The sequence below is a fragment of the Zeus faber genome, assembly GCF_960531495.2.
Source record: "Zeus faber genome assembly, chromosome: 11".
NCBI classification, from domain to species: Eukaryota; Metazoa; Chordata; class Actinopteri; order Zeiformes; family Zeidae; genus Zeus; species Zeus faber.
The window spans coordinates 28204100-28226063 of NC_137205.1; the positions used below are offsets into that span (position 1 = coordinate 28204100).

The following is a 21964-nucleotide window of genomic DNA, read 5'->3' on the forward strand; positions in this document are numbered from 1 at the left end:
ATACCAGTAGGGAACTGAAATAACCTAAACTCACGCCCAATTCTGGTCAACTGGTTGACAGTGAGAATTGAAGAGCAGTTTAAACTCCCATGGCGGGCGTGGTCGCCCACCTGCCCAAAAACAACCAGCCTGTGAATCGCTAGCTTCACTAATTTGGCACTCTCCCCCGGGGCCTTTTCCTCAGGCCTAAGTACAGAAGGAAGGAGAATTTCCTAAGTGTGTGTTTCTTGTGTGTATGTGTGTGTGTAAAACTTCAGAGCCTTTTATCGTTTCAAGAGCTTTTCCCCTCGACCATCTCCGCCAGTGCTTTAGGCCAAGTGCCACGGAAAGCAAAAGAAAAAAAAAAAAAAAAACCTTGCAGGGGAGGTGGGAACCCCACATGCAGGCGTGGTCGATGGGTGGAGATGTGTTGTGCGGCGGCTGCCGTCGCCGCCGTGTGTGTGTGTGTGTGTGTTCACGGTTCTGAAGTCTGCGTGTCGCTAGAAAAGCAGCAAAGCCAGCAGTGATGCTTTTCCGTCTCTCCTGCCTCGATAGTTTAATATTCTATGTATTTATTTGTTTATTTTATTGGTTATTCATTCCTTGTGGGTGGACTGAGAAAACGGGGGATGGTGAAGCCCTCCCCCCTCCATCCCGCCCACCCGCCCGCCAAACATTGCAGATAAAATGTCAATCTTGGTCGCTTATAGTCCCCGCAAAACCGGGGTCGGGACACCGCACGTACGGGCTGGGGAGGGCGGTAGCCGGGGTGGGGTGGGGGGAGAGCAGTGGTTGGCGGTCCCACTTCCTCGCACCCCGACCGCACCCGCCCGCGTCGGAAGGAAATCTAGGCACCATGCTTCTTGTTCCACTGCATTAGTATCTACACAGTCCTACTCGGGGTTCAAACTCCAAGTCCAATTCATAACCGCTAGGCCGCCCCGCCGCCCGCCGCCAGGCAGGGCTCGGGGGAGGAGCCGAGAAGCGGGGGAGGAAGGGGGGTGGGGGGAGACAAAAAAAGCAAGAAGAAACAAAATAAAGAAAATGTAGAAGATATCCCGCGGATCAGAGAGCAACTTTAGGTCCAAACATGATGAATTGATCTTCCTCGTGTCGTTTTGATTCCGTTTCCCGTGCGTTTTATTTTTTTGTTTCTCGTTTGATTCTCTTTGCGGTGTGGGAAGCCGAAGCGCCGCGCCCGCTCGGCCGCAGTGCGTCTCTCTGGTCGGTCCCCCTACCCCACCCCCGCGGGGGGAGGAGGGTCGGTGGCTTGGTGTCATGGCAACGTGGAGCGCACTGCTCCGAGTCGATTGGGCATGTCGGACCAGCGCCACGCGGATCCACGGAGGGGGACGGGTTCCCGGAGAAGGGGTGGTGTGACGGAGGAAGAAAATGTCGGGGTGGGGTTGTTTGGAGTCCATGTCCTAGTCCAGATATGGTACAGTCCACAGGCCGTCGAGGGGTTCAATTGTCGAGGGGGGGGGGGGGAGCCGCTGCCAGTCTGCCGGCGGCTTCTGGAATTGTACTCAGAAGGTGTTGTGATGTCACTCATCTCTCTCTCGCTCGCTCGCTCACACGTTTTCTCTCGTGCTCTCGCTCGCTCTCTCGCTCGCTCTCTCACACACAGACACTCTGCTTCCGCTTTGACCCAAAGACAGAAGCTTTAATTCCAGTGGGGCGATATTTCCTCATTGTTTTGCTCATGTCGATCCTCCTCACGCTCTTCCCCGAGGAGCGGCGCATCTGAGGGCCAAGAGGAGCCAGGCGTTAAACACGACAAACAAACAAACCTTTATAATAAAAAAAATTAAAAAATACGCGAAACACATTCCAACACCAGCGGTGAGAAAGAGGCTGATTGAAAAACACAAAAACCTTGTTTACAGTGAGGAAATGGAAAGAGGAGGTTTAGCCTGAACATTTTTAAGTGTACTTTACATGTGTGGACGCCTACAAGGGTCTTCCAACACGTCACGACACAAAAACGAGGAATAATTAGGATTTTTTTTTTTTTTGTTCAGAGAAAAAATAAAACGTTTGATTTGTACGACAAACACATGGCCTACATTCAGACTTATAGGATATAACGGCCGTTTGTATGAACGCTGCAGATAAAAAGCCTGAGCGCAGCGTTGACGTCACGACACGTTGGACGCGACGGAGCGGAGTGTGTGACCAACGAATCTGCTGCGTCTGCTATTCCTGATCGTCCTAAAGACACAGGACGTTCTGTGTAAACAACTCTTTATTCAGAGGATCGCTCCCTCCCCAGTGTCTCCATTACGCACTGAGAGGGAGACGGCCCCCCCCCCGTCGCTCCGTCGGGACACACACAGGACACAAAAGGTACTTGCCTTTTTGAGCAACTATATATTATTTTTGTGAATGACTTTAATGAATGACAGATGAATAGAGCTGCAACTTTTTTTTTTTTTTTTTTATTCTCAGTTTTGTAAAAGAAAACAACTTTAGATCAGGGCTCAATTTTTTATGAACTAAACCCATTCGTCCTTAATTACTTTCCATATATCTTCCACGTTAGTAACTGACAAACCATATGAACCGGGCGCCATCGGTAGTGAAAACTTCTACGACCCGCCTCTTTTATCTGATTGGCCGAGAGACCACAAGGTGACATTGACGAGCGGCGCTGGCGTTTGGCTGGAGTCGCGCGAGAGAGGAATGCGGCGGCGCGTCGTACAGAGGATTTCCAGCGGCGCGCTCCAAAGCATAACATGCGTGAAGGCGTCCGGCAGCAAAGGAGCACCCGAGGGCGGATATTTACATCTGCAGCCCCGGCACGAGGCGCAAAAATCTGTGTTGCGATTCGGTCGAGACCGGTCGTATAGGAAGCGGTGCCACGGTGGTAACCGAGTTTCGGCACCAAACCCCAACGACCCCGCGCATGGTCACGTTTTGATTGGGAGTGCGCACGGAGAGGAGGGGCTGTTCACGCACGGGTCCCTTCTCAACATGTGTGTGACGACGCGCTGCACCTACAACGAAATAAGATTTCACCCATTTTATACAGCGGAAAAGATAGAAAACCAACGCGGTGGTCAATGTTGATATTGCAGCGGGCCTCCACACGTTGCCCCCGTACTGCACTGGAGATGGAGTTGAAAAGTTGTCCTTTTGTGAGTGGACTGTGGTGAGTTCAGTGTGTGCGCTCACTGACCAGGCCTGGCTCTTTAGCTTGCGGATCTCCTTGGTGGCCCAGGTGGCGAGGGTCTTTGTTTTGGGGCTCTTGGAACGCCGGCCCTCGGTCAGCAGGTCGTTGATGAGAGGACGCACCTCCACCAGCTTTGCCACGTCCTTACCAAACGCAGTACAAAGGTCACTGGGGAAGGGTGGAGAACGACATTTTAAACTCAAATAAAATGCTTTCGTGCTTGTGCAGTGGAGTGAGAACAGTGAGCCAGATAATCTTACAATCTGATAGTTTGAGCAGTCTGATCAGTTTGAAAAGACAAAAGCGATCAGAAACAGTCACATCACCCTCAGTGTCTTCCTCAGGACTCACCCTATGACACCGGATGCACTGGCCACCACTCCGTCAGAATGGTCCTCATCCTCCGCTATGTGGTGGATGAAGGATAAGATGAACTCCACCCGGGGCTGAACCAGCATCACGTCAGCTGGAGGAGAGGGATGTCAGATAAAAGGGGTGGAGAAAGACGGCAAGAAGGGAAGGGAAAGAGGGAAGGGAAGAAGGGGAAGAGCAGGAGGCGGAGGAAAAGCAGGCGGATGAAACGGGGAAAGATGGTGAGAAGGACGGAAGAAAAATGAATTCCATAACTATCAGCAGTTGTCAGTTCTTGAACAGAGAAGCTTGAATTCTAAAAGCAACTCAAACGAATGAAGCTCTTCTTTACTAGTAAAAAATAAAGCATGGAACCTTAAATACAACCAGAAAACTAACTTGTTGAATCTTATTGCGCAGAGCTTCAGATTATCAACCAGAACAACTTTGTACAGTCCCGCAAAACCAGGAGGCGACAGGCCCGACGCCAAACGCCTTCTGGGTGAATTAAGACTGTGCTTTACTCTGTGACGTCATAAAATCCGCACTGCTAAAACTCACAGCAGGAGGAGGAACAGACGTCAGGGAGGAACGATATGAACTCAAACCTGCAGTGAGACCAAGCTAAGACCAGGGAGATCAGAGAACGCCCGTCGTAAAAATATCTGATACCAGAGGCCCAACATGGCAGATTCCCAAGAAAAGCAACAAAATCGGAAGCATTTTGATTTCTAAAATGAGGCCGGATAGAGTACTAAGCTGCTTTCACACATGAACTCCAGAAAACATCCAGATAATCAGGTCCAGACATTGTCCGGAGTTGCCCTTCCACACATGTAGCACACAACCGGAGATTGTCGATATCAGACACGTTTAGACCGACTGGAAACACTCAGTTTGTTTTAGACGAAGGGCGGAGCCTGGGAAGAGCGTGCAGGAGGCAGGACGTGACCAAATGACACCGCAGAGTTTCATCACACCGAAGATGGCGGACGAGGCTCACGACTTCTTTTGGCATTGATACTCAATGTATTTGGACGCAATATAAACAAGAGTTTAAAGGAATATAAAGGAAAGCAGAAAGGAGTACGCAGCAGCTACGCTCCGTGCACCAAGATCTACACGAGGGTAAATAACCGCCGCATGATCGAGACGTCATCAACAGGCGACACACCCTCGCTCGCAGTGAATGCTCTGGACAATCACCTGCTCCGTTCACACACAACGCTCAATGGGATTACGCAGACTTTGCACTGGTGTGCTGGCTGGGTAAAGTCCGGTCCAAATGATTTCTGACATTTGCGTTCACACATACAGGTCCTCTGGGTAATGTCCAGATAATCTCAGGGTTGCGGTGCATGTGTGAAAGCAGCTGTAGTTGTGTGAATGTGGGCAAGATGACAGAAGCGGAGTGTGTCTTACGGTGCACGTTTTCTTGGTCTCCCTTCAGTCCCTGGATGATACCAGTGTAGGCATCCAGACACCCCTCCCTCAGCTCATTCAGGTAGTCCACCATGTCGTAGTCCGTCTGACACACACACACACACACACACACACACACACACACACACACACACACACACACACACACACACACACACACACACACACACACACACACACACACACACACACACACACACACACACACACACAGTTTAGTAATTATACAAAGTCTTAAAACACCAGGGTGTGACCCCGAGATGTTTGAATGTCTCACCTTGTCCACCTGGGCCTGGGACGCCTGCTGCAGTGTGTCCAGAACAATCTCCAGGTATTTCTTAAACTCTCCTCCGATGGCCAGAGCGATGTCACCGAACGCTGACAGAATCTGGGGCTTCACCGACCGATGCACATTCTCATTCTGCACACAGGCAACAGAATCCAACATGAAGTGGAGTTCACAACCCACAGAATCAGAAATGCACCTTTAAAGCCCAAACTTCACTTTGTCACTTGACATGGTAACCATTGTCATTTGTGAGGAAATAAGGCTGGCTGAGGCAACAAGCTTAAAAATCTTTTAAAAATGTGTTTACCATGAAGCATAGCCTGATTTTAGTTGTCTTGTCTGTATTCGATTTCATTTCACTACGGATTCAGCGTTTTACCCATGTTTATTTTATCTGCGTCTACTCTTGATACATCTTTTTTTTTTTAATGTTTGCTTTTAGTTATTCTCTGTGAAGCGCTGTGTAAGGTTACCCTTTAAAAGTGTATGTAAAATTGATTTCTACGGCAAAGCAGTCTGTTAATCCAGTAATCTGAAGCTACTGTACCACATCAAAGTCCACAAGGAACGGTGACAAAAACAGGCTACACCAGCGTTGAGCAACCAGGTATAAATCAAGTAAATTAACACTCATAAGCTGAACAAACATCTGCTAAGCTGCTGCTCACTGGGCCTCGGGGAAAAACACAAAGAAAACAGAACGACAGGATGATGAGCTAAAGTACGGTTTCGGTTGAAACCAACTGAGGGAAGGGAGCGAAACAGAACAAGGATGGAGGAGACTGGTGCTCACCCCCAGGTTCTCCAGCAGAAGCTGCATGATCTCATCACAGTAAGGCAGGATGTTGGACATCAGAGCTCTGCACAGGTCGCACACCAGACCCACTGCAGCCAGACACACCTAGCAGAACACAGAGCACCATCAGGAGCTGAACGCTCGACCCACAGGGTGATCGCCCCCCTCCCCACCGAATAATTTGAGGATGGTCTCAAGGATTCACTTTGGTCATAGGTCCAAAAAGACGACACGTGGTTTTCAAAAAGTCACACTGGATGCCAAGGACAGTTTAGAAATATACATTTGCTGGAGCAGCTAAACCACACAATGCTGTTTAAACAAAACCAAACAGAACAAAAGATGCAAAATCATTCAGCAACATCCTATTGATCAAGCAATTGACCAAGGTATTGCATCACTTCACAGCCACTTTCTTCCAAATGTCAAGCAGACCAAAGCTTTAGAATTCAAAAGGATGCACAAAGCGATGACCTTCATCTTATCATTTTGGAACTCAGTTACACGTTGTATCTGACCACAGTGATTAAATAAACTCCTTCATATAAACACATTCAGTCTTTGACAATCAAGGATGTCACTGTTAATTTGAGTATTAGAATGGGTTACGTATTGCATTTTATATGAGAATGGGTTCTCTGTAACAGTACTCATTTATAATCTGACAAATTGGGAAGAAACTCTGCGCTCTCCATGTTTAACACATTTGGAGAATTGTCAGGTTGATGCTTGACTCCTTCATAAACAGCATTTCCTACCTGATATTCGGCGTAGTTCTTGAGTCCAATTCCCAAGAAAGGCTTGAAGGCATCCATGTATTTCTGGAAGTCGCTTCCCAACACTGACAAGACAGAAGAACATCAGTTATGAAACGGTGCCTCAATATTCATTCCAGACCAGGTCAAACAGAAACATGGCGACCCTTCCAAACTGCTTCCCTCCCTACATTTCCTCGTGCCCCAGATTTAGAATATAAACCAAAACAATTTTGTGGAGTCCCGCAAAACCAGAAGGCTACAGGCCTGAAGCCAAACGCCTGCTGGGTGAATTAGGACTCAGCTTTATTCTGTGACGCCACAAAATCCACACTGCAAAGCTCGCAGCAGGAGGAGGAACAGACGTCAGGGAGGAAGGATGTACAAATAGTGACATTGCATTCTGTCAATATTGATCAGCACTGTTACTCTGTACACAAGCAGGTTGTTTTGATGTATAAATTAGATTAATAAACCCGTAATTTAACACACTGAAGCCTTTGGCTTGTGACCATTAAAACATAAGTAAAAAAGCCCATGTCCTCCATTTACTTATCGTAAATTACATGGTAGAGGCAGCCACAACATTAACAACCCTCATAGCATTTGTAAACAGGACCATAAATACTGACTTATGGGTGCACACTGATTTGTGTCTACATACCTTCCACCAGCGTGGAGACGGCCATGAGGGCGTCCTCCTGCACGCCTCCTGAGCCGGCGGTGGTCTGGAACATTCTGAGCAGGGAGGCCATCACCACGTCGGAGATCTGCAGAGCGTCCTGGTGCTGCACCTTACGCAGCACATTCTGAAAGAGATACAGTGGTATCAATAGTTAATAAAAAAAAGGTTTGATCTTCCATGAAACCTTTATTCATCCAGATTCTTAAAGTGACTGTACAAAAATATCTATTTTTAATGAAGGCTGCACTCGACAGATTATTTCTTTAGATATGTTTTTTATGCTTAGATGCATTTAAAATACAGGTAAAAACTTTATATCCATTTAATTTTAATGATAATCAATTCTGACATTAATTGCCCTCCTCCACAGCACTTAACCCTTTCAACCTACAAACAATCAAAGCATTTGTTTGAATATCAGATATTAACAATCAAAGCATTTGTTGGAATATCAGATATTTTGAAGACTTGTAAGGTTTGCGTTCTTCACCTGCAGAGTGGCACACAGCAGAGACTGCAGGTCGTTGAACTGGATTCTGTCTGAGGTGCTCTGGATGTGAGACTGAAAAGAAAAAAGAAAAAGTTGTAAGGTTCCAGCGGTTCTAAAAAACCGTTCGGATTCATTATTATTATAATAATGTATTATAATAGTTACGCAACTATAATAATATTATATTATTGTTATTATAATAATAATAATCATAATAATAATAGCAGCAATAAATACTAATAAAAATAATGAGTATTACAATAAGGGGCCCAGCTCGCTTATTGACATTGTCCCGGGAAAATTCAGAATTTTGCAATCTAAAAACGATTTGAAACCAAAGAACGGCAGAGGCTACGAAAATGGCTGACGTCTTGTTCGAACCCTCTGCATGCATCTTGGCTTCATTTTGTGATCAGAAGCTCATTGTTGATTTATCTTTACAGGATATTACACCATTTAGATCTGGGACCCCAATAAAAATGAAAACTTTAGACTTAGCCAATGTTACTTGTTCCTGTTTGTGACAGATGTTCACTTAGTTATAATGACAAATGTGCTTCCTGAAAGTTGATTTACACAGAAGAGTCTTCTAAATTACATAATTGAATGGCATATATTATGAATATCATATTTCATGTTACCTAATGGGTCAACATGGCGTACCGGCTAATGTTTCAGTTAACCATGAAAGAACATTCCATACCTCCATCTGTAGGACCTGCTGCAGCCGCTCCATGATGACCAGGGTGGTTTTCTGCACCGCGGGGTAACAATCCTTGGCGCTGTTCTTAACTATCTCCATCAGAGCCTCGTAGGCAGCTGAGCGCAGGTTGTTCTGGTGGCCGTCCGGTCTAAGGGGGCACAGTGAACGACAGTCGTCAAAAACGTACTCTCATGAGACCAATGTGTGGTGTGACTTCATCTGAAGGAATTACAGCTACTCACAATATATATGATCTAAAACCTCAAAATCTATGAGTTTAGATTTATTTATTATTATAATTTATTATTATTATTTTTTTTTTTTTATCGATATCAGTCAACTCAAATAAGTGACTATGTTTAGGGATTGTGTTTAGCCTCAAACATTCAAGCTCCTGCAGTATTGAAATATAAATAAATCTAGTGTGTGCTCCGGCTTGTGGTTGTTCAAACTACCTGTCTGTGGTCTCCAGGAGCTTCTGGACAATGATTTCGAAGGAGGAGGAGAGGCAGTAGGTGCTCGGCTCCTCCTGCTCCTCCGCTGCGTCTGTCGCCTCGTAGGCCGCCTCCGCTAGGCTGGAGAACGCCTGCGATAGGAAAAACAGTCTGTAGTTCAGCTCGACTAGCAAACTCCCCAGTACACTTGTTATAAACATATACACTAATATGTTGAATTATTTCATACTTATTCAACATTGTAACCCCTGCAGCGGGATAACCACCACTTTAAGCGAGAGGCTATTATACAAACCATTACGTATTGGGTTTAAGATGTTCATTACAAAATGCATTTTCACAGTGCAGTTAACAGGAGGATTAAAATTCCTCTTCAAAAAGAGCTGATGGGCTGCTTAAGAGCCTGTCTATATCCAAAGCTCCAATTAATCCATTTCCTGACGGCAGCCCGTGACAGACAGCTTACCCAACACACGTTGGAGGCCACCCTGGGCTCAGCCCCGAGGCCCTCGATCAGGCACTGCAGTAGCGGGGGCAGATAATGATCGTTGAGGGCGGCCTCTGGCATCAGCTCGCAGATCCTCCCCACTGTCCAGGCTGTGGTGTCCCTCACCACCACGCTGGGGTCCTTCATTAGCTCAATCATGGTGGGCATCCCCTAAAGGAGGGAGGGTATGAGAGGACGGCACAATGATTACAAACTACGAATGATCCGGATGACTGATTTAGCTATCGCAGAACAAGATACAGAAGGAGCTTAAAAAAAAAAAAAAAAAAAGTTTTGGCACTTCTGTATTGCTTTCGGTTGATTTCCGTTCATCAAACCTCTCTGTAGCGCTGTCACAATCACAACATTTACGCGACGACTAAGCATCCTACAAACATCTGCGATTAAACAATCTAATGGTCTCTTGGTCGCGTAATCATCTACATCCATTTATGAAGAAGCGGAAAGAAAGTCCTCTTACCTGTACGATCAGTGGCTTGAGCTGGTTGAGTTCGGGCCCCTCCAGGATGGAGCCGAAGGCCATGACAGAGGCGTCGCGGTAGCGCCAGTCAGGATTCTTTATGTGCTCCTTGATGAAGGGCAGCACGTGTGGCATGACGTCGTCCTCGCAGCAGGTCGACAGCAGCATCAGACACACGCCTGCCGCCTTGCACGGGTTCCAGTCGTCGTCATCGTCATTCTCATCCTGCGGATGCAGGAACCACGACATATGTGATTGCGATGCTGCAGCTGGGTACCCAACACATTAGTCTACCTCGTTGCCCTGTTCCTAGTCAATGCTAAACATCTTTGTACATTTTCCGGAAATAATGTGTTAAAAGGTTATGCATTCATTTAAAATAAAACATCTGTCTTATAACAAAAATATTTCATTTACTCTTACGATCTTGTTTTGCTGAAGGACGCCAATAAGTAATTTTCTATCTATATCAGAGCTTCCCAAACTGGGGTACGCAGCCCCCGAGGGGTCCTTGAAGGAATAGCAGGGGTCCAGAGGCAAGCTTTGAGCAAAGAAAAGATAGAATGTATTGGGATAGTGTTTATATTTAGTCCCCAAAATAAGTTTGTTTTAGTATTTGCTATTGTCAGTTCAATGTTAAACAACATACATAGATAATGTGTGAAATTCCCTTTGATTAGTGTGTTCTTATTCCGACATGCCAAGCAACCCGAGTTGAAAAAAGTAATTTTACAATTGCAATCTATAATAATCTATAATGCAATCTATAATAATGAAATAAAAATGGTGAAGGTTAAGCACAACCATGTGATGCAACACACCACAGGGAGAGGAAGAAATAAGGAAGAGACAAATGAAAGTCAGAATGACAAAGAGGAGATTGTACCTGTTTGGTGAGGGTCTGTGTGAGGATGGGAACAAGGTACTGCAAGGCCCCTTTGGCGTAGAATTTGCTGGTGTGCTCCGGGGGGCGGCCCTGCTCCGAAGCCTGCCATTGGACAGGGACAAAAAGAGTCCACCAACAGCACAACGGGGATGAACAAAAGCCAGCGATTGTGATGCTTTTTTAACCAAACTGTTACAGCACTCAAAAAAAAAAAAAAAAAAAAAGAACAGAACCTGGTGCAAAGCCATGCCAAACAGAACAATAAAAGAAAGTCTTCATGAAGTTTGTCATCAAGGACGTCTTCAGGCCTCATTCCAACAAATTTAAGGACTTTTCAATTTGGTGTGACAATCTTTTGTGCCTTCCCAAAATCTATCGTTTCCAAACCTTATATTTTTAGCTTTCAATGCTTACCGCTAATCAAAGGACAGAAATGTGACTGTGATGTGGTTGTAAACTTTGTAAACTAAATAGAAATTCACAAGCTGCGCCTGCTTATTAATAAAAACAGACCTCCGAGGCTTCAATAGCCAGGTCCATTTCTTCGTCACAGACATTGGACCAGAACTCGATCCCCTGTAAGGCCACCTCGTCGATGTCACTCTTCATGGCCTCGATGGTGATCTGGAGAGAGGGAGGGAAGGAATAATAATAATAAAAAATTAATTAAAACAGAAATGAGGTAAAAGTTAAATGACGACCGCGATGCAGGAGTAGCACAGCGACAGATTGAAGTTACAGAAATTAAATGAGATTTAGAGATTAATGAGGATAAATAAGTGAATTTGTAATGAGGAAATTGGTATTGAAACCAATACATTTTTTTTTTACTTTATCTGTTTTGTCTAACTTTTCAAAGCAAACAGTTCTTTGAATTTTGAAATTAATGGTGATTGTGTTGCTTACCGCAAAAAGGGCGGGGCCCATGTAGGTCTCCATGTATTGGTAGTACAGAGACATAATCTTCACCAAGTTCTGTAGAGCTGCTACTCGCACCTACAGCACAGACATAACATAATAAAACTATACTCCACCCAGACACATAAGCCCCTTTCCCACTTGCACTGAAAGCAGTAAATCTACTGGCAATGCTCCATACTGGCGTATTGTGGGAACAGGAGCCGGCTTCAATGTTCTGTAAATTTCCCCACTGTCAACCTAGTATCATTCCGGGAAAATGCAGGTACGACTGTGAATGGAAGTGCACGGGAATGGAAGCGGTAACATTGCTGGGACAAGCACGTAAAATAAGGGTGGATCTGGCAGGTTTGGTTTGGGAGGTACCCGCTCCATCAGCGGAGGGAACTGAGTCTGTCCGGGAGGGGGCGGGGAGGTGGAAACCGAAGCGCTGGCCTCTTGAGAGCCAAGGGGGAGAAAAAAATAATAAAAAAAATCCAGAGTGTACATCCATGCCACCAAAATGTCCAAACAATAGCATCTACACTGGACATAACGTACTAACCCTAACCAATTACCATACTGTATCCATAACAGTTATTTAATGTGAGAACAGGCACCTTGCTGAACTTCTCTGTAAAGGAGGCCAATGTGGGAATGACTTCCTACCGCCCTTGCCGGATATTTTTTAATCCTTTAGATTCCATGTGGGAAAGGGGCTTGAATGTACATCAAAAGAGCCTGCACAGCAATCGCGCAATAAAACTTAATCTGTTAATGACGATTAAGCAAACTGCTAATAATTAATAATTACGTTATTAATCCCAAGGGAGAAATTATGGAAAATATGAAGATGCACATTGCACAATATATAACAAATGACAAGGAAAAGATACAATCTTTAATATATAACCAAGCAATCACTGAATTCAATTGCAGTTTCTATTCAGCAATGATGGGCTCTCCCAAAAATTTCTAAATCGACATTTTCAGAACACACAATTAAGAATACTTGGTGGCAATCACACGGAATAAGGCATCAAACATTTCCCATTAAAAGTAAAATGCAGATTGTAGATTTTGCAGTGATTTGACATGTTGACTTATTCCCATTTCGTCATTTAGCAGACATTTCGTCATTTAGCAGACGCTTTTATCCAAAGCGACTTACAATTGTTCAAACACCGACGGACGCAGCCATCAGGAGCAATTAGGGGTTAAGTGTCTTGCTCAAGGACACTACAGCAGGAGGAGCCTGGGATCGAACCAGCAACCTTTAGATCACTAGACCACCAGCTCTACCGCATGAGCTACCATCCCCAGCTCCATGTCATATTCCCATGTGGATACTACTCACTCTGGTGTCTGGACACTGCGTAGCTTCACACACAACCTGCATGATGAAGTGCCGTTCTGTCTGTAACACACACGAAAACAGCACCAAGTCAGTTGATTGTCATTTCCAAACAACAGGAATCTCCAACTAAAATAAACGTTTCATAAAGATTCATTGTTAATGGGTGGGGGGGAGGGGGTATGCATCTATTGCCTTATACCGGGGAGTTAGCGTTAGTGATTAAACCAGGAAGCGTCATTTCTACCTTTTACGTTTCCATGACCAATTTATTCACTTTAACGGGAAGTACAGGGGAATGTTTAAAGACTCTGGATATTCCGATTCCAACATCCTACTCTGCTCCAGTGAATTCCACACTGACAGAGCTGGAGGACCAAGGATTGGGACACTTTTGGGTCGGTACCTCCTCGTCAAAGTTGCCTTTGGTGAACTCCAGCGAGTTGAGGAGGGCGTTTGTCGCAGCCAATTTGACGTTGTTGCTCGGCTCATCCTTCCTCATGCCCTGGATGATGGCCGTCAGGATCTGGTTGGCGTTGTCCAGCAGCTGCTCTGGGTCCTAACAGGTCACCAAAACATTAAGCTAAGCACGATGACTAGTTTACAATACTCTTTCATCCTCTTTGATATTTCTGAACAGCTGCTTGGCAATAGACGTACTGTAAAATACAATATCAGATTTTGAAAGGAATCCGACCCCGCGGCAAGCAGTTGGAATCACTGCCAATTATAGCTCAACGGTCTAATTTTCTGATGTGTGCTATATAGATCCATCCAACAATAATAAAAAAAAAAAGCACATACTGATGGAAGAAAACTCAAAACTGGCACATGTCTAAAAAGTTCATCTTAGCGTTTACTTTGATCTGGGTACAAAGCAATAGTAATTGTTTAATTAAATGCTGTATCTTTGAAGGCATCTTACATTCGGATAAAATGTGATTTACGGTCCCATTAGAACCGTGTCAATAGTTCAATGCTTTATATATGGTGAAATGACCTAAATTTGAAAAGTAAACACTGATGTTTATGACTGATGTCTCATCATTAGGGTCACTCACGATGTCTTGGCAGATGTATCCGATGGCCTCCAGAGTGGACTCCTTCATGTGCTCGGTGCTGGATGGGTCCGTGACATTGGCCACCAGCTGGGGAATCAGCTCAGACCACTGGGTAACTGGGATTTCGGCGCAGGCAATCCCAGCGACGCACTGGGAAGCGGAGCTGGGCCGATACGTCTCCGTGCCCAGTGTCTGAAGAACCTGGTTAAAGAGACAGAGGAAGAGCAGATTGTCAAGGCCACACCAGAAGCACTCTGTCATTTTAATTAGATGTATTGAATATACAATTATGTGCCACAACGTCCAAGCATCATTGCACACGTTAATGTATGGAAACTATTGTGCAGGTGTGTCATTTCCTTACAAAGGTCTTGATCTCTCTGCGTGCGTTGGTGTCGATGGCGAGCCATCTCTGCTGGTATTGGGTTTTAACGTCGGGGTCTTTGGAGGTCAGCGAGTTCTTCACCTGCAGGCCGGCAGCCACGCGGGCAACCTGCGTGTTTCCCGGGTTGGCAAGAACCTTGGACAGCTCCACCAGGAACGCGGGCTGGTTGTGCGAAGGAAAACACGGGGGGAGGGTGGAGGAGGCAAGAGGGGAACAAGGGAACAAGACGTGGGCGGAGAAGAGATTAAGCTTTAATTGGATTTGGAGGAATTGATGAAAGTTAAACAGATGCACAACTGGAATGGCAGCCATTTTGGCATCAATGTGTGTTCCAGTGAAAGCAGCATGTTGATCATTATGTAAGCAGCAATATTTTGTTCACACATTAAGGGGATTATTCTTAACATATCTGCACAAAACCACACCAATTACACCCATTACATTAGAGAAGCCGACTGCTTTGGGTCAGACAAACGAGGATCTTCACCCCGCTTTAAGATATTCTGTGACTTAACCAATGTTATGACGCCCGATGACAATGGGCATATATAGAAATCACTTTGGACAAAAGTGTCCAAAGTGCCCTAAACAACGTAACTTACTTGACAAGAATGATGTCAAGCTGCATCATCTTTGGGAGTTCAGAGGATACACAGATTTAGCCCTTTAAGGAAGGCCTTGATACCTTCCGTCCCATCGATGGGGGGCATCTCAGGGGGTAGAGTGGGTCGTCTGGTGATCGAAAGAGTGCCAGTTTGGACCCCGGCTGCTGCTGATAGCGTGATGTAGTGCCCTTGCGCCTTAACATGAAATCGGATGGGAAATCGAATCGTCGGGCAACGTTAACCCCCCAACCGCGATTGTTGGGCTGGCATGCGCCTAACATGTCTGCCGTCGCCGATGTATGAGTGTGTGTGAATGTGAAGTATGCACTGTAAAGAGCTTTTGAGTCGTATGACTAGAAAAGGGCTATATAAATGGGCCCCATTTACAATTCTATACAGTGAGCACAAGCATCATAACCAGTAATTATTGTGGATTAACACAGGAGGACTGATCAAACCCAGTTGAGGCGTGTCAGATGGGCCTATGAGGGTCACCTAGGACCTACTCCCCAGCAGATGACGTTCAGGCACCGACAAGCTTGGACATTACGAGGAGCACGGATGCGCTTGGAAGGCTTGACAACCGACGTATGAGGAGATATATTGGATAGATATTGAATAATTTTGGTAACTGATCCTGTACGAGAAGCCATTACACCACCCAGAAGAAGATTTCTGCAGAAACAAAACTCCTTGTCCATTTACGACAACCGGTAGGACCCTACAGCAATGCTGTATAGGCTCATCACAGCCAAATATTTGTAGAACCAATCAATCAAACTTTGAGTTCCCTTCCCTAGCACTGGCAATAATACACATTCATTTCCCAAATGCCAACACCAAGTCAGGCAAAAAACAAAATGCACTCATGCCATCGCTGGTGTCCCTGGAGTTGTGGGTGTAGAGATGAATTCAGTTTTCCTCAAACTTAACTAGTTATTCGGCTGTTTACTATGGGGGGGGTCTCCGCTAGCCATTATTCCTTGCATATAGTTCAATTGCAACCAGTAAGGATTACATCCCAAATCGGTTCTGTGGACATCCATCATTGTGAGGTTTCAGCTTCCGCTCCCAGGGTGACGCCGCAGAGCGTCTCCCTGAAACCGGCTCGTACAGCTCCGACATGGAAACCGCGGGTGCCAGAAGGACAGTCCTAGCATGCTGTTGTCAAGGGATCAAACTGTGTCCGTCCTTGTGTCAGAAACCACTTTTCAAAGAGGTCAAAAATATTGTCGCTTGGGACATTAGTGAGCAACGAGCGCCACGCCCACTCATCTTGCGTCTTCCATTTTGGACGCACCAGGATACCTGCTGTGAGAACAAACCTTCCAAACAGAAGGGCGTGTTCAGAAAAACAACGCTGCCATTTCAGTTTGTGTGTGCAAATTCTCACCGAAAATGAGCCACTGATTAGGAGGACGGCTAATTGTCGATTGGCGAGAGCAGAGTTGAGCTTTCTTTTTCGGTTCTTTCCCCCCCCACTGTTGTTGTGAATACACTACGGCTAAGCATACTTACAATGGGGATCACTGGATGCTCCCAAATGTTTCTTTTTGGTTTGTTATTAGAAATGTCTTTGTGGTAAACTGTCAATTCAATAAACTCTTAACACTGCGTCAGCCTTTTTAATGGCTTCCCTCTGGTTTTCTTTTCGGCACCGTTTTTTAACCACTTCCTCATCGGGGGAGCCATCTTGTTTTCTGTGCTTCAACCTGCGTATCACCAAGTCAAGGCAAAGGCAGCAAACATCTATAATGAAAATACTTCGTACTTATGTTTAGAACCCCATGGAGGCTCATTCCCCTTCTCCACCAAGGCATTTTAAGGCCCCGGTCGGAGCCGGCGCCTAATTTTGTACCAGTTTGTGTTTAGACAGCAAAGGAACCGGCGATCTGCCAGGAAAACACGTTCCGTTCTGGCAACACCACTACGCTGTGGGACTAGAACCAAGAACCGCTTACTGTCCGGCGCTGAGGGCGGGGACCAGCGGACCCAACCAAAACACGGCGGCCGCCATTGTTGTTAGTGCTTCAGAAGTACGTATTGCAAAATATACATCATATTTTATTAAGTCGAAGCGGGCAGTCATTAATAATTTCGAATGCACAAGCTGCGGGCTTTGGGACTCGCTGCCCCCCACCCAACTTTATTTTTTTACATCCCTGACCAAACAACCCCCCCCCACCACAATTACTACAACAGCAACAACGTTATACTTGTTTTCAGTGCTTCAACGTTTATCAAGTGTCCAGTTCATAACCGATCCCAATAAAAACAGTAGGTCACGTGGCATAACACAGTAAGATGCCATACATAACTGATAATAACCCTAAGAATAATAAGAAAAATAATAAGACTAAAAGGCCAAGGCGTGGCACGAACGTACGTGCAGCCACATGGCTCTCGGGGCCCTTTTTGCCACAGAAAAAAATAACAGAACTAGTTTGCTGTTGGTGGGAAGGGGGGTATCAGATAACTGCTTCTTACCCACAAGTGGAAATTAAAGTGGGAAAATAAAAAAAATCTTCATTAACTCAGTAAGGTTGTCAATGAAAAAGTTGGTTGAACACAAAATGTTTTCATCTGCGTTTATTCATCCTCTACAGCCAGCTGGAAAGTCTTTTTAAAGATCTTTTGGGTGAAGCACACTGCTCAGTGATGTTTCATAATAGGAAGTTATGACTATAATGATATTAATAATTACCACTGTGATACAATTGGATGTATGGTGTATACACTCCATATTGCAGTCCATCCAGTTGTTCCAAAACAAAAAGGTGTAAACGATCTTTCTCTGTGATCTAGGATTGTTCTGTTTTGCTGCTGAGCTTCTTGCTGTGACCTCACAATCATCCATCTATTCCATCTGCGTCTGTATCCATGCAGGTTCTAAGGAAAGGCAACAGCCACCAGGATAAAACACACACCCAGTGTCAGAATTGACTGGACTCTGAATGCCTTAATGAAACCACCCACATTAACGCCACATTCTGCTTTATAGAACACTATATAAAACCCGTTGCTCACAGGGTTAAACCAAGCTCTCTCCAGCCAAGGAGAGAGAGTGGATGCCTGGATCCTCCCCGAGCTGCGGTGTGGTGTAGGCGGTGTGTGTGTGTGTGTGTGTGTGTGTGTGTGTATGCGGGGAAGGGAGGGCCCGGCGAGCAGGAGAAGCCGGCGGGCTCCTGCGAAGCTAGCTGCTGCCCTCATGCTTGCATGGAAGCCAGTGGCAGCGGCTAGCCTACACCTTCAGTGCAGCCGGAAAGGAGATAACCCCTATAGTTGATACTAACCAAGTTCTCAATCGCCGCCTGCTCCAGAAACTTCTGCGCCACCTCTAGTTCATTCCGATCTGGGGAGGAAAGGGGGAGACCAGGGTTATTAAACAGATTGCTAGCAAGTGAGCTCCAGCTGCTCGGCTAAAACACACGTTAGGAAACTGCAATGTGAGCATCGGGCTGGTGCAGATAACTGGGGGTCCTGGCTCACACTGCAAAATGAGGAAAGAGCCCTCCAGTTAAACTGAGCCTAGACGGTTGTCACGGCAAAGTCACAGACACATGAAGTGTTTCTATAGAGTTTAGTTGCATGACAACCAGCCGGGTCGCTTGCATGGTCCCTACACGCCGATTAGCACCAGGCTGTGCAGTTAGCCGACCCACACAAAGTTTACTGCTGGGTAAAAGATCCACGCTGTAGCCCGTACATCACGTTCACTGGTGCATTTAGTTTCGAAAACTTCAATCGTTGCCCTGAGAACGTGCTGCCGTTCGGAGTTAGCCGGCTAGCTGTGCCAGGATGGGCCGTTGATTAGCACATGAACATCACTTGAGCTAACTGCCAGCATGGCTAGGAGGCTAACAGCTAGCCAAAAGGCATGGGCAGGGTCGGCGACTTGCACGGGTGGCCAGAGCCGGCTCAGCAACATCAACTCCACAGCGCAATTAAAATGACAACTCATTCTGCGCATACACGCCGAGTCGGCGGGTCGAACCGGCGCCGGCCGGCCCGCCCGGCTCCGCATTCAAGCCGGAAACAGAGCGCAGGGACCGGGCGCTAGCGCGCTAGCGGAGCAGGCCGCGGGCAGCCCGCCTAACCGGCTGGCGAGGCGCCTCCCTCCTCCCTCCAAGTTTCACCGGTCCCGGAGGACCGTCAAACACAATAATACACCGGATTCTGGTCGCCGGGACCCGCCGGCATAAACACTAACATCTTGCCGGATATATTCACCTGGAGAGACCGTTTTTTCCAGGATAGTGATGAGCTCCATTCCGCCGGCTGCCGCTCTTCACTCCGTGCTTCGCCTAGCTAGTTAGCTAGCTAGCTAGTCGGTTAGTTCCGATTGCCGCGCTCAGCTCAGCCCGGATAAGATCTCCGCCCCGGCCGTTTGCCGACGTTACACCAGAGCGTCGTACGAGCCGGCGAGGGAGCGCTTCGGTTCCTCCGGGAAGGGGGGAGGGAGGCGGCTGTGCGCGGGAGGCCTTGCGGTCGCTGTGGCTGCGGGCGAGTTTTGACGGGGCGCGGGGCGAGGGTCGGTGTTTTAGCAGCGGCGCCGCCTGCTCCTGCGCTGCGTGGAGGGAAAGGGCCGAGCGCGCCGCCCGCGGAGGGATACCACGTCACAATCGCGTCCTGGTCCCGCGGAGGGATACGGTCGCCGCGCGGCGTGTTGCCGCTTCAAACATTCCGCGTTTATCTCCTATCTCGCGGTTTATTCATCAATAACTACCTTTTATATTATGTGAGGCGCCTACTTGTGTTTATTCTGTGTGTATTTTTGTTTTCGTTGAAGTACTATTTTGTCTCGTTTCCTGGAGGGAAACGTCCCGTGCGTGGAATTCCCGCGGAGGGATACGACGTCCCGCGCCGCATCCCGTGTGTTTTTCCCCCGGAGGTGAAAGGGCCGTAATATAGTCCCGCGTAGGGATACGACGCGCGCAAAGTAACGCGGCGGTTCGTTACTGTACTTTCCGCAACATGGCGGAGCGAGGCGCGGGGACGGCGAGTCTCCGCCCTTTGACTCCTCTAAGTCGTTCAGGTCGGTTAGGCTTTTCGACTTCCGGTTTTAGATTCCGTTCTGGAAGCACGCAGAGCTTTTGCTGAAGTTAAAGTCGAGATACCCGCGGGCAGCGACTACCCCGGCACCACGTGGACGCGTCTGCGTAAAGTCCCCCGTGAAGGGAATCCGGTCGCTTTGAACGACGTCGTACCAACTTGCGGAGTTGGACCGTCCCCCGCTCGTTTTTTTGCGGCCCCCGCTTTGGGCGGGGCCGCGTCGCGACCGGGTGACGCAGAGCGGTTGTACTCGGCATGGCCCCTCACCCCCCTAAACACTATACGCCGATCAGCCACGACGTTACACCGGTCGTCCTGTTCCAATGGCACCTGTCAAGGGGTGGGATATATGAGGCAGCAAGTGAACAGTCAGTTGTTGAAGTTGATGTGTTGAAGCAGCGTAAGGATCTGAGCCACTTTGACAAGGAGCACATAGTGATGCTGGACGACTGGGTCAGAGCATCTCCACAAGCACAGGTCTTGTGGGCTGTTCCCGCTATGCAGTGGTTACTACCTACCAAACGTGCTCCAAGGAAGGACGACCAGTGAACCGGCAACAGGGTCATGGACGCCCAAGACTCATTGATGCACGTGGGGAGTGAAGTCTAACACGTCTGGTTGGATCCCACAGAAGAACTACTGTAGCACAAATTGGTGAAAAAGTGAATGTTGCTATGATAGAAAGGTGTAGAACACACAGTCCATGGCAGCTTGCTGCGTATGGGAGCACTCAGAGTGTCCATGCTGACCCCTGTCCACCCCTGAAAGCACCTACAATGGACACGTGAGCGTCAGAACTGGACCATGGAGCAATGGAAGAAGGTGGCCCCGTCTAATGAATCATGTTTTCTTCTACATCATGTGGATGGGTGGGTGCATGTGCGTGGTTTACCTGGGGAAGAGATGGCACCAGGATGCATTATGGGTAGAAGACAAGCCAGCGGAGGCATGTGGATGTTACTTTGACACGTAGCACCTACCTTAACATTGTTGCACACCAAGTTCAGCCTTTCATGGCAACGGTGTTCCCTGATGGCAGAGGCCTCTTTCAGCAGGATAATGCTTCCTGCCACACTGCAAACAATGTTCAGGAATGGTTTGAGGAACATGACAAAGAGTTCAAGGTGATGACTTGGCCTCCAAATTCCCCAGATCTCAATCCGATTCAGCATCAGTGGGATGTGCTGGAACAACAAGGCCAATCCATGGGGGCCCAACCTCGCAACTTCTAGGACAGGGGTGCCCAATATGTTGATCGCGATCGACCGGTAGATCGCACGCCATTCAAAAAATAAATAAATAAATAAAAATCTGCAAGGAAAAGACAAAACCGTGGTCAACATGATCAGTTCAGTTCAGTAGTGCAACATCTGTCCTCAAAGCTGCGGTGCCATGATTTGGGGAACTTTCAAAACCTTGCATCAAAGCTGGAGACCCAAGGGAAGGCAGGGAGGGGAGGGGAGGGGAGGGGTGCGAGGAGCGCCCCGACAGTGCGCGCTACACAGAGCAGATTGAAAAGTGTCTGTCAGACTTTGACAAACGCCTTCAAGGTGCCTTACTCAAGCCAATCACTACATTTATGTGCTTCCCATTTAGGGAAGATATTGAGGTTGATTCACTCGCATCAAAAATTGCAAA

The 21964-nt window shown here is 47.0% G+C and overlaps 1 protein-coding gene across 2 annotated transcripts; it reads right to left on the reverse strand.

Moving 5' to 3' along the window:
* Nucleotides 1-664: 664 nt before the first annotated feature.
* kpnb1 (karyopherin (importin) beta 1) lies at nucleotides 665-19727 on the reverse strand. 2 transcript variants are annotated; one of them, XM_080009065.1, is made up of 22 exons: nucleotides 19505-19727; nucleotides 18568-18626; nucleotides 14649-14831; nucleotides 14285-14485; nucleotides 13630-13782; nucleotides 13227-13286; nucleotides 11879-11968; nucleotides 11486-11596; nucleotides 10973-11062; nucleotides 10087-10311; nucleotides 9585-9776; nucleotides 9119-9249; nucleotides 8664-8811; nucleotides 7961-8032; nucleotides 7450-7594; nucleotides 6789-6871; nucleotides 6028-6135; nucleotides 5223-5366; nucleotides 4925-5030; nucleotides 3503-3617; nucleotides 3158-3319; nucleotides 665-1722 (listed from the first exon to the last, which is right to left on the reverse strand). In XM_080009065.1, coding segments are annotated over exons 1-22 (2619 nt in total). In that variant the 5' UTR covers nucleotides 19545-19727; the 3' UTR covers nucleotides 665-1721. The 2 variants fall into 2 exon arrangements, with proteins under 2 accessions (XP_079865191.1, XP_079865190.1); XM_080009064.1 differs by having other exon boundaries at nucleotides 10973-11074.
* Nucleotides 19728-21964: the final 2237 nt, after the last annotated feature.

Coding starts and splice junctions, on each gene's coding strand:
- kpnb1 (XM_080009064.1), bottom strand. CDS start 19,544: ATGGAGCTCATCACTATCCTGGAAAAAACGGTCTCTCCAG. Junction 11,075..11,485: donor TGGCTATTGAAGCCTCGGAG/GTCTGTTTTTAT, acceptor GTCCAATGGCAG/GCTTCGGAGCAGGGCCGCCC. Junction 3,320..3,502: donor AGTGCATCCGGTGTCATAGG/GTGAGTCCTGAG, acceptor ACCCTTCCCCAG/TGACCTTTGTACTGCGTTTG.